Source organism: Vanacampus margaritifer, chromosome 2 (assembly GCF_051991255.1).
Source record: "Vanacampus margaritifer isolate UIUO_Vmar chromosome 2, RoL_Vmar_1.0, whole genome shotgun sequence".
Taxonomy (NCBI): domain Eukaryota; kingdom Metazoa; phylum Chordata; class Actinopteri; order Syngnathiformes; family Syngnathidae; genus Vanacampus; species Vanacampus margaritifer.
The window spans coordinates 48291374-48303628 of record NC_135433.1 but is presented as its reverse complement, the minus strand read 5'-3'; the positions used below and the strand labels follow the sequence as shown (position 1 = coordinate 48303628).

At 40.0% G+C, this 12255-nt stretch overlaps 3 protein-coding genes across 4 annotated transcripts; 1 reads left to right on the top strand and 2 right to left on the bottom strand.

Moving 5' to 3' along the window:
* Positions 1 to 22: 22 nt before the first annotated feature.
* Positions 23 to 4255, bottom strand: aspdh (aspartate dehydrogenase domain containing). Its single transcript, XM_077555852.1, has 9 exons — positions 4203 to 4255; positions 3512 to 3602; positions 3337 to 3437; positions 3123 to 3267; positions 2940 to 3024; positions 2593 to 2742; positions 2244 to 2467; positions 2025 to 2164; positions 23 to 143 (listed from the first exon to the last, which is right to left on the bottom strand). The coding sequence occupies exons 3-9, from the start codon at positions 3431 to 3433 to the stop codon at positions 106 to 108; spliced, it is 879 nt and encodes a 292-aa protein (XP_077411978.1). The 5' UTR covers positions 3434 to 3437; positions 3512 to 3602; positions 4203 to 4255; the 3' UTR covers positions 23 to 105.
* On the top strand, positions 1792 to 6226 carry tmem86b (transmembrane protein 86B). 2 transcript variants are annotated; one of them, XM_077555854.1, is made up of 4 exons: positions 1792 to 1838; positions 5075 to 5173; positions 5275 to 5518; positions 5648 to 6226. In XM_077555854.1, the coding sequence occupies exons 2-4, from the start codon at positions 5123 to 5125 to the stop codon at positions 6094 to 6096; spliced, it is 744 nt and encodes a 247-aa protein (XP_077411980.1). In that variant the 5' UTR covers positions 1792 to 1838; positions 5075 to 5122; the 3' UTR covers positions 6097 to 6226. The 2 variants fall into 2 exon arrangements, with proteins under 2 accessions (XP_077411980.1, XP_077411981.1); XM_077555855.1 differs by lacking the exon at positions 1792 to 1838 and adding an exon at positions 4928 to 4988.
* Positions 6227 to 6231: 5 nt separating this feature from the next.
* Positions 6232 to 12043, bottom strand: hspbp1 (HSPA (heat shock 70kDa) binding protein, cytoplasmic cochaperone 1). Its single transcript, XM_077555851.1, has 8 exons — positions 11874 to 12043; positions 11257 to 11380; positions 10082 to 10277; positions 9772 to 9996; positions 9530 to 9685; positions 9303 to 9399; positions 9053 to 9164; positions 6232 to 7702 (listed from the first exon to the last, which is right to left on the bottom strand). Exons 2-8 carry the CDS (start codon positions 11374 to 11376, stop codon positions 7622 to 7624), a joined length of 987 nt encoding a protein of 328 aa, XP_077411977.1. The 5' UTR covers positions 11377 to 11380; positions 11874 to 12043; the 3' UTR covers positions 6232 to 7621.
* Between the last annotated feature and the right edge of the window lie 212 nt (positions 12044 to 12255).

Genomic DNA, 12255 nt, shown 5'->3' with positions numbered 1-12255 from the left:
ACTCTTATTTGCTTGCATGTGTTTTATTGTGCCACATTTGTTGTCGACAGGACAATAACATGTTCACCTGGGTTTGCAGGATGTCCTCCATGGGCATTAGATGGTTCAGCACAAATAAACTCGGCCCCCGTGACCTTTGCAGACTGAAAACAATAAATGACAAAGTAATATTTAGTTTTTAAATAATGACTTTTTTAAAGGCTTTGTAAACATGTCTGTTTAAATCATTTAAAATCAGTGGTCCTCCCTCCGATGATGAGTAAAGGCTGCTTGGTTTTTCCAATATAAAAACTTATTACTCTCCTCTACTGTGCGTTGCACCACACTTTGACTTTGCTTGTCTGGATTTTGTACTTGGGGCGAAAGAGCATTTGTCAGATGGTGTTGGTGCAATTGAAATGCATCAGTATGTTAGATATGGAGAAAATCCTTCAGTTTCTTAAAGCAAATAAGGCGCCATCACATTCTGTTTCATGTTTCTATCCTCAGGCTCGGGTAACAAAATCGTCTCTTTTCGCAGTATGAGTAGCCTTAACAAGCTCTTTTGCTATCAGGTGAATGATAGTCGTTCACCAGCCGCACCATTTTGCCGCTTGCTGTTGACTGAAGATGATATCATAGTTGCTTAGGGCTCAGACAATGACCAATCACAGCTCATCTGTTTTTATGAAGCTGAGCTGTGATTGGTTGCTACCTGAGCCCTGAGCAACTGTGACGTCATTTTCACTTGACAGCAAGTGGCAAAATGGCCGCCTTCTGATATTGATAAAACTGCTCAATTTTGCTGCTTAACTCATATTCCACTAATGCAATATTAACCAGAATATCATATTTAGACTAGTGGAGCTGCATAATATGGAGGACCAAAACTGCCAAAATTAAAAATAAATAAATGACTAAAAGTGAAAATAAAAACGGATATATAAAAAAAGATAAAAGTCGAAATAAACATAAATGGAAATAAAAACAACTATATATATATATATATATATATATATATATATATATATATATATATATATATATTTATGTGTACATATACACACATAAATTTATACATTTGTATTTAACTTTTGAATTATATTTTTTGTATTCGTTTTTTAATTGCACTTTCATTTATTTATTTACTCATTTATTTATTTTTAGTTTTGGCAGTTTTGGTCTACTCCCAAGACGAAATGTTATTCAAATGAGAGGGCGGTCCTAAGCGTGTCTTGGATTGGACTCCGTCCTTGCAAACTGCCTTTCATTGGTCGAGTAAGCGGCTCGACGAACAAGGAAGTCTTGTCGGCTTGCATTGGAGAGCATTTGTTTTTGTTTTTATTTCCATTTCTTTTTTATATGTTTCATGTTTCAATTTTCAAATTAAATTTTTTATATCCGTTTTTATTTTCGCTTGTAGTCTTTTTTTGGTGTAATTTATTTGTTTTAATTTTGGCATTTTTGGTCCTCCATAGCATAGAACATATTATTGTCAATATATTTTTTTGGGGGAAGGGGAGGGGGGGGCTTCCCCTTGAAGCTGAATTAAACAGTATATAAACCAATTTATTAGTAGTAGTGGCACCTTTTTTAACACTCTCTCTTTTTTTCTTCTTCTTGCAGGCCATGTCCAATGTCATTTTTAGTATATGCTGTGAGCCACTTAAAAATGGATGGTGGTCCGCAAATGGCCCCCGAGCTGTAGATTGGACACCCTGATTTCTTACAATAGACGATGCATGCACAGTGACTCACAAGCACACCTGTATTATTATTTCACAACTCTAGAATCTTGTCACAACATGCGGAATCAAAATCAAGGACGAGCGGATTCCATTCGGCATGCCAGCATTCAGGTAAATTATTTGGTCAGGTTATTTGTCAGCTGGGATCCAAATTGTTGTCTTTATGAAAGCAGAGTTTGTATGTTCTAAATGCGTGAATGTTGATGTAGCGTATCTATACGCTTGGTGACTATCAACTGCCATTATTTGTTCCAAAACGAAAGTTTGCAATGAACCCTGAGAAACTCTCCAACTTACCAAGCAAGCTATTCCAGAACGAGTTGTATGTTGCACTACCGGTTACGGCGCCGAGTCGGGCTGGATTCCTCCTCACTGTGTGCACTGAGAAACCATCAGGCCCTGTCACCTGCACCTCCACCACATGACAGTCACTCAACCTGGGCCGAGAACAATCGTGGTTACGTGAAACGGGTTGTGAGTCTGCTTTCCCATCAAAATGATGTGTGGGAGACTCACGCCGTGTCAGACACGATTTCTCCCTGAACGTTGTTAAAACCGAGCTTCCCCGCAGCCACTGCTGCTGCTGCCATGGTGTTGACGTTGTTGGGAGCGAGGAGACACAGTTCGGCCACCGAGCCCCGGAATAAAAGCCGTCTGCCTTCCCCCTCTGTCCACTCAGAGAGGACATCTCCCGTCAGCCGGAAGCAGGACGGATGCTTGGACATTCTTATGAATAAACCCTGCAGACAATCAGAGAGGTCACTCTCACACTCAAAATCACATGACTTGAATCCAGGGGTTCTCTGGCTTGAGGGTCAGTGGTCCCAGGACCCAACAAGTCTCAGAACCCCTGATCTAGTTTTACCTGCAAGGCCCCGCTATCATTCAACCTCTGGATGTCTTGACCTCCCCATAACGCACCACTGGGGATGTAAAGGGTTCTTCCATTCAGTTGCGCCGCCTGACGAAGTTTCACATTCAGGTTGGGGTCAGCTAGGGCGGAAGGGGAACCAACCTTAGGAAGGAGGAACACAAAACTATACCACACAAAGCATTCTAATCCAAATAACATGCCATAAATACATTTCCCCTACAGAACAGATCTGTTTCTTCGTGTTCTGACTGTAATATGGAATTACTTTTTTTAAATATTCTACTACTATACACTGTATATTATACATTACATCAATATTTTACAAGGAAACGTCTCACCATAAAATTTGAGTGAGACAGGAAGTGGACACCAAATTCTTTTACCACCTGAGGATGACACACCTCCACAATGACATCACATGGCCTGAAAAATGTTGCAGAGCATTTGATGCACAATGTCAAGACACTGTGATGACAATATATTTTTTTAATTAATTCCTGCTATAATATTCATGTTGGCACCTGTCTGTGAAGGAAGACAGATTAGTCAATACAAGGTCATATGGGACTAAACCCTTCAGCTTTTCAGGATTTCGGTTCCAAACAAAAGCCAACGTCAAGCCAACAGGGGCGCCATCTTTGATGATTCTCTCCACCAAGTACTGTCCTGCAGAGCAAAACAAATGGAATTATAGCTTCCTCAACTGTGAGTGTTGATGTGTGAAGCATTCCACACCTAGATGTCCAAACCCTACAATTCCGATACGGAGGGGAGACGACCTTGTTGCCATTTTCCTAGTGGGTGCAAACAGGCTCATAAAGATGCAGAACATTCACCTGCATATATAAACACATGTGTAAATTTAACTTCATATTAGCGCTCCCTCAATCAGTGTTATTATTCCACTCACCGATAATCCCACACTTTTCCTGGGTCTCCAAATCTGAATGAAGCATGTCTGACAAAGGGATTATGGGAGAGCGCATAGTACAAAGTTTGACCTGCAAAGGCCAAAGTTAATCATTGTTAGTTCCTTAGCCATTGGATTGGAATTATCACTCTTTAAACTGATTCACTTAATGTGACAAATGTATTTTTGTTTTTTTACACATTTTCAAACGGTCTGCCTCATAGTCAAAGATTCTAGGTTGAAGTCTTGGTTCTCAGTTTCTGAATGGGTTTGCATGACTTGTTCTCCCTGCGCTTGCGTGTGACTTGTGTTTGCGCTGTGTTAGACTGGCGACCAGTCTAGGGTGCACACCGCATCTAACCCCACGTGTCACCAAACTATCAGCGGTAGAGAATGGACTGATTGAAACATTTATTTAACACTCTAAAATCAATCCATTACTGCAGGTAAAGATGTGAAAATGTATATCGTTTATTTAAAAAAAAAAAAGCCGCCAAGGCGATGAAATACACACACACACAAACTAAATATAAAATACAATCAACATGCATTTTATTATTATTATTATTATTATTATTATTATTATTATTACTGTATTTATTTATTTTTACAAATAATGAACGTGTGTTTTGTGCTAGTGATTAGTTCTGGGAAAATATGTCATAGGTTGGGTGTGTGGCTTACGTCATACCAAATCTACGTCATTGCGTCGATCGTTTGAAGCTGCAGTGTCAAGCTGGCATCATTAAAAGCAAAGCCCTAACCCAAAACAATCGCAATTGATGTGTTAGTAAAATACTTGAATGGCGTGTGATTGGCAGAAAACGAGGGAGTGAGAGATTAAAATCAATTTCCTCTTCTCTTCTTCTGCATTGCCACCTAGCGTCCAAAGTAAGCAATACAAACGAAAACGAGAACGCCCATTTGTGGCCGCGGCTGGATGATATTTAGAATTTTACCTATATACATGCCGTGGGTTGCTAACAAAAATGGACTAACTCATCCAAGCAGAACTTTATTGTCCGCATTCATGCTGGCAAAACGACCATTAACACTGAGATGAACAAATATAAAGACAATTTAGAGTCAACAATTCACCCAACAAGTATGTTTTTGTTGGAATGAGTGGGAAGAAGCCTGAGGACCTGGCAAAAACCCAAGCTGTGAAGAAGATGCAATCCACATAGGAATACCATAGCCTGGATTCAAACCCAGAACCTCTGAACTGTTAGGCAGCCGTGCATACATTTCCCCCCTTTTCCTACTGTCTTATACGCCAAAATCCAAGGTGTGATAACTTGCAATTTTACATTGACAAGTTTCTTCAACTTTGCACTGTGTTGATGTCACCGATGTATTCCCCCTGGACAGGTCAAAGGTCAAATTTCCTTTCACAATGACTCAAAACAGGGAGAAGGGTAATAATCAGGGTGTAATCACACAGCAAGGATGAGTCTAAAGTTCATGGCTCAGAAACGTCAGTAGACACAGCACAGATTTCATTCTAACAGAAACAACAGGGAGGCTTGTTTTTTTAAATTAGTTTTTTTGTGTTTTTTGCAGGTCAGTCAAAGCGGCAGAACAAGAGGCAGTGCTCTACTCAGTAGATCAATGGACATCCTTGAGACCGATGCCTACGACAGACGGCAGAGAAGAAACACGGTATTATCTCATTTACATGAATTTCATCATTCTAAATGTTAGTATCATCCTTGATTTGTTCCCATTTTTTTATAAGCAGTGTCTCTTTCCTTCTCTTTCAGTCCTGCGCTCTGCTCTTCTCCCTCACGCCGTTCATTTTGGCCTCAACCGCGTACTTCTACATGTGGACTCCAGACTCCCAAGCGTCCATCATGCTGGCGGCTGTCAAATCGGCCCCGACACTCCTGTTGGCTATGGCGGTGCTGAGTTGGAACGGAGGTCAGAGTGTACTGGGTGTGGCGGGAGGACTCGTCCTCTCGGCCGTGGGCGACTGTTACCTGGTGTGGACTGAGTTTTTCCTCCACGGTAAGAAACACATAAATAATTGTTACCTTTTCATTTTCGAATGTCATTTACATGATAAATAATGTCAAGGAAACATAGTTGCAAGTAAATCAGCTTTCTGGACCTCTTACTGTATTTCATGTGTTTTAGGAATGGCTGCATTTGCTTTGGCTCACCTATTCTACTCGCTGACCTTCCTGTCATCTCGTTATGAGGCACATTCCTCTTCCTCATGGAACGGCCTGTTCTATCTGATCCTGGTTGTGATTGCAGGAGGTTTTTACACATACTTGTTTCCATTTTTGCGCAAGGACCCAAATTCAGAGCTCCTAACTCCCGCTGTGGGGGTTTACATCGTCTTAATCACGCTGATGGCGATATTAGCTATTAGAACCCGTCGCACATTTACACTCTTGGGAAGTTTGTCCTTCATGGTGTCTGACCTTGCGTTGGCTGTGCAGCAGTTTAAGGTGACACCTGTGCAACACGGTACCACTGTTGTCATGGTGACATATTACTTAGCACAGCTATTAATTAGTGTTGGGGACATGATGGCAGTGAAACCCAAAAACGACTTTGCAAAATGGAAGCGGTCTTAGCCAGTTTTCATGCAGCATTCGTAATGTTTTAAACATCTGTAATAACATACCAATGTGTAATATGTGTAGCTGCTGGATGACAATGACACTGAAATGTATGTATTGTATGTATTATAAAATGATGAATGGCTTCAATTGTTTTGGAATAATTTAATTGATATTTTAATGTGACACTACAAAAAATCCATATTTAAGCAAAAGTTGTCGATGTGAACTGGTTGCTATATGTACAAATATACTGTTTTTGTTATGCATAAATACAGTGTAAAGAAAATGTATGACATCTACGTACAGCATTTGAGTCACTGAAAAAGTCATTTGAGGATTACACAGGTAATGATTTTGATTATTGCCAATTTGAAATACTTTTTTTTTTTTTTTTTACTACATACTACTTGGAATGTATGACCAAACAATTAACCACACACACACACCCACACGCACGCACGCACGCACGCACGCACGCACGCACGCACACACACACACACACACACACACACACACACACACACACACACACACACACACACACACACACACACACACACACACACACACACACACACACACACACACACACACACACACACACACACACACACACACACACACACACACACACACACACACACACACACACACACAACCCATTCCTGACAACAATAAGCAAAGTGTGCATCTCGACTGCACGGTGCATTATGGGTAGCGGCGTGGTGCATTATGGGTAGGCTAAACTACCATATGGTCATTAAAAATGAATTGGATCCAATGGAATGACCTCTGATTTCTAACATTTCAACCGCTGGAAAGTTGCTTTTTTTTTATTTAATGTATTTTAAACATGCTAGCATCTAGCTAACTGACTTCCGGGGTTGACTGGCAAGCTTGCTTTAAGGTTGTACACCTTACGCAAAGACTGTCACCTCTAAGCTCCGCCATTCAAATGACAGTTAGTTGGTAGCCTCGCTTTTTTTTATCACGCATGCGCAAACATAATGCGCACATTGCTTATATGTACACTAGTCTAAATATGGTATTCTGGTTAATATTGCGTTAGTGGAATATGAGTATATCAATATCAGAAGGCGGCCATTTTGCCACTTGCTGTCGAGTGAAAATGACATTACAGTTGCTCAGGGCTCAGGTAACAACCAATCACAGCTCAGCTTCAGAAAACAGGTGAGCTGTGATTGGTCATTGCCTGAGCCCTGAGCAACTCTGATGTCTTCAGTTGACAATAAGTGTCAAAATGGCTGCCCCGTGAGAGGGGTAAAAATAGCTGGATTTTGCTGCATAACTCATATTCCACAAATGTAATATTAATCAGAATGTTATGTTTAGACTAGTGAGGTCACATATATTATCGTCAAGAAATGTTGAAGGTTCATTTCTCAAAGTTATTTAGAACATGTTGGATGACCAGAAAATGACTTAACAAAGACAAAAACATTCACGTTTACATGACGAATCCCGATGCTAAATGTCCGTTAGCATATTAACATTTGAGAACAAAACACATTTGAGGTCAGCGATCCATCACATGGTCATCTGGCTGGTGTCCACAAAAACAAGCCATCCTTAAGCGCTCACAGAATTCCACTTCTTCCTGTTGCAAGAGGGGAAAAAAATTAAGTGCAGGAATTGCTCTCTTGCCAACCCATCCGAAACTAATAAAGACTATTTGGGCACCATATGGTGTAGATAAAGCGCTATATAAAAAGCAGTCCTTTTACCATAATAGATTGAAAATGACACTAGTCAACAGAGGGCGCTGGTGCGCCACCGTATCACTGACAGTGGTCGCCACATTACAAAAAAAGTGATAATATAAATTCTAAATGCATGTACAGGTACCGGAAAATCCCATGAATAACACACACCTCTGTAGAACACATACCCTCCATAATTCATGCTTAAAAAGTTTTTTTTCCTTTCTCTGTGCTTGTCTGGTATCCTGTGTTATCAGAATGGATAATATTAACAAAGACTCAAAACATACCAATAAAGTTTAAATGCTTTTCAATTCAAGTTAAAAACTATGCTCTTTTCCCATACATATTATCGTTCAAAGCATTCTAAAAATTATGTTCTCCAAAATCTGGTTCTTGCGCCATATGCTGCAATTAACTAATTCACTGCCATTGACGACTATTGACGTCAAAAATTCATTTAAACCATTTCTATTAGTTTCACCTTTTTTTTCCACTTTTGTTAAGAGTATGAAAACCTAGATTTTTTTTATTGTACATTTAGAACAGATATAAAATTTGTCATTAATCATGAGTTAACTAGTGAAGACATGTGATTAATAAATAAAAACCTGACGCTAATCTTTAATAATCTTTTCTTCTCTCTTTCTTTTTAAATTGCGTCAGGCGATTAACATTTTTAATTTTAATTAATCGCATGACTTTAATAGTTAACTCACGATTAATCACAAATGTTATATATGTTCTAAATGTACAATAAAAAAAATTCTAGGTTTTTATACTCTTGTAAACAAAAGTGGGGGAAAATGTGAAACTAATAGAAATAGTTAAAATGAATTTTTGACGTCTATACCCAATGGCAGTGATTGAGTCAATTATCTGTTCTCGCAGAATTACAGTTCCTTTTTGAAGAACACCGAGAGGCGCTCCGTGCATATTTAGCTGCTAAAGATGTTCATGCTTTTTTCTTCTTCCCCTATGATGAGAACCAAGACGTTCACATCCGTTACTGTGATGGTCAAAACTAAAGTTTGGTAGGCTTGCAGCCGTGCAGAAGTTGCCGCATGGTCCAATCAATTTAAAGTCTTGGAAAGAATGTCCCGCCTTTCCTAAGCAAATCACAGTGGAGCAGTCCCAGATTGATATTGTGAAGCACTCCTTTGAGCGGACCACAATTATCAATCAGGCTATTGCCAGGTTACCACTGAATACCATTCTAGTCGAATTGGAAACAGTAGGAGACATACCCGACTTTCCTCTTTCCCATGAAGCTCTCTGGCTCGCAGTCGCAGTAACTCGTCGAGACCGAGAGACGGATCCCTACAATCTGTGAGCCCCTTCACGCAGTCTTCCACCAGGCTAGACAGACGCAAGAGGCACGGCAATACAGTATTATTCAGTTATGGCCTATCCTAGCTGACTTGGGCTACATTCCCACATACCCAATCATCGGCTGCTACATGCTGAAGACAGCAAAAGATTGACAAATTGTCTTACCAACAAAGGGCGCCAAGGACGTGTTCATGAAAAGGGGAGTGTGGAGCGCGCAGCACCGAAACCAGCTGTTGCACCATCCCCATGGAGACCACCGTGTCTGCAGGAAAAACGTAAAGTACAAATACAGTATTCCTAATCATAAAAAAAAAAAAAAAAAAAAAAAAAGTTTTTTTACTTTTACTCCCTGAATGTGAAATACAGTATCTCCTGAAAACCTCATCTTGTACCTTTGTGTTCAGGATGTGACGTCAGCAGATTGACCAGAAGGAAGGCCGACTTGGTCTGGAGCTTCTCATGTTCTGACTGCATGCCTCTCATCAGCATCGAGAAGCCATCGTGGGACAGAAAAGCCTCCAGTCCTGTGTCTTGCTCTCGAACCAGACCTGCAGTTACAACAAGAGACGGGATAACGCGAATCACTAATCCATTTGAAATGTTTCACAGCGAGCACTAAAGTCACGGCACTCACATGAGACCGCATAAAGGGCTTTGACTCGGACTGTTGGATGGGGGTCCGAGTCTGTCAGCTGTAGAAGCTTTGGCAAAGCACTTATCTTTAGCAAGTGAGCCTGCACTTGTGGCATGTTCTGGGCGCAGACAGCAATCAGCTGAGCAGCGTTCCACCTCAGCCGACTTTGGGCATGACATAAATACTTGGACACACACACATCCAGGCCTCCCAGAACCATCAGATCTGTGAGAGGTGTGGGCACACAATTAGGTTACATGTTGCTTTCACTCACTCATTCATTCATAATCTATGAAATGATAATAGTGACCTCTGGCATTGTCGAGGTTCTCACACAAATCCGACAGCAACTCAAAGACTGATTCACGCTCATCTTCATCTTCCCCATCCCCCTCGCCGTTGACCTCCTCCTTGTTCAAGAAAGCCAAACACTGCTTCATCTGCTCCACCTCATCCATCTGTTCTTTGCAGACGTCTGCAAGAGCCTTCCTGAGCCACGCGCTCCTCTGAAAGACGGGAAACACAAAGAAAAGACTATCAGACGGTATTTAAAGATTTCAATGGTCAATAATAATGATATAACAAACCCACGTGATATAACTCATAAATGCCAAAATAGTACATGCTAGTTGATAAAAATATATATTTTAATGGGATGTATAGGTCTTTTTTTTTTTTTATATAGAAATCATGGGCCGCAAATAAGCAGCTTAACTCATTCAATGCCATTGACGTCAAAAATTCATTTGAACTATTTCTATTTAACATTTTTTCCATTTTTGTTTAAAAGAGTATGAAAACCTTAAAAAATGATTGTACATTTAGTACAGATATAAAATTTATGATTAATCGTGAGTTAACTATTGAAGTCATGCGATTAATTACAATTAAAAATGTTAATCGCCTGACGCGATTTTTTTTTTTTTAAAAAGAAGAAAAGATTAGGCGCGTCAGGTGATTAATTTTGTTGATTGTAATTAATTCCATGACTTTACGAGTTAACTCACGATTAGTCACTAATTTTATATCTGTTCTAAATGTACAATAAAAAATATAGGCTTTCCTACTCTTGTTAACAAAAGTGGAAAAAAATGTTAAACTAATAGAAATAGTTCAAATGAATATTTGACGTCTATAACCGTCTATGGCAGTGAATGAGTTAAGCAAGCACACTTTTTCTCTTTATCGGAGAAATGTGTAAGTGACAGAGTGAGAAGTTAAATACAGCGCTTTCAAAACGTACAACTCATATCATTTACTCGTACCACTAATACTGTAAAAAGTTGGAATGTGTTAAAAGCATGCAGGAGAGGTAAACCTATTTAAGGAAAAAAACACGTTTTTGTACAGGGCAGCTCCTGGAATGCATCTCCTGCGATAAACGGGGGTTCACTGTATTGTACAAACATTGGCTTGCAATGGCTTCAATATGCAATTTGTGTGTGTTGTCAGAGTATTCCGAAATCCACTTTTCCCAGGACCTACCTCCTCTGAAATGGCTTCCACAGGAGCAGGCCCCTCTGCACCGGACCCTGCATCGATTGCCAACTGCAAGACCCCCTGAAGATTCTGGGGGTATCTTCTATTTTGTCTGTCCTCCGTCATGTCGCTTGAAAGGGGAAACATACATCAGGTAAAACTAGGACCCAAGTTCATGCGCATTATTAAACTCATTTTCAAATGTCATGTTAATCAATGTTTAAAAACACCGTCTATATTATTACCATTTCAAATTCAATCAGGGATTCTCAACAGTTGTTAAAAAGTGCTTATAATCTATACATTTGACATACATAACATGAGTTAGGACACAAGTCGGCCTGTTTATTAAAAATCAAAACAAAACACACTTTTAGGACATAAGCATGTAAAACATTAGAATGGAAAGCAGTAAATACCAGTAATACCACGTGATGAGATGTTAAGCTGTGCAGTGTGCAAACTAGTTGATCGTCGTACTGAGGACCACTTGGGCACAGGCCCGGCGCTTTGGTCTCATGTCCAGACCCACCCGTTAATCAAGAATCACTGATACAGCACCAAAATCATGCTAGGTACATCGCAGCTAAAAACTTCCATGAAAATGTTTAAATTCAACTTACCTTCAAAGGATCACGAAATGATACTGAACAAGTGAGATCGCGGACCCCTTTTTGATGGCCAAGAAAGTTGACGCCTCTTTAAACCAGAAGACACATGTAAGCACTAGAACATTCTATCTAAAACAAGCGCATGAGTGGCCAGGAAGCTGCCATGTTTTACCGTAACGGTAAAACTAAAACCGCAAACGTCATTAGGCATTTACAGCCGTCTTTCCAGCCTGACTATAGTCGGGTGAGGAGTCACAATTGTTTATAATCTAAAAGAAGCGACACGTCGTAATCAAGATTTATATAATTCCTATATTCAATGAGAATTTAAGTAAATCGTTGGATTGGCTATTAACGGAGTTAAGGTAAAGAAATGACGTCAGAGTTGGGGACG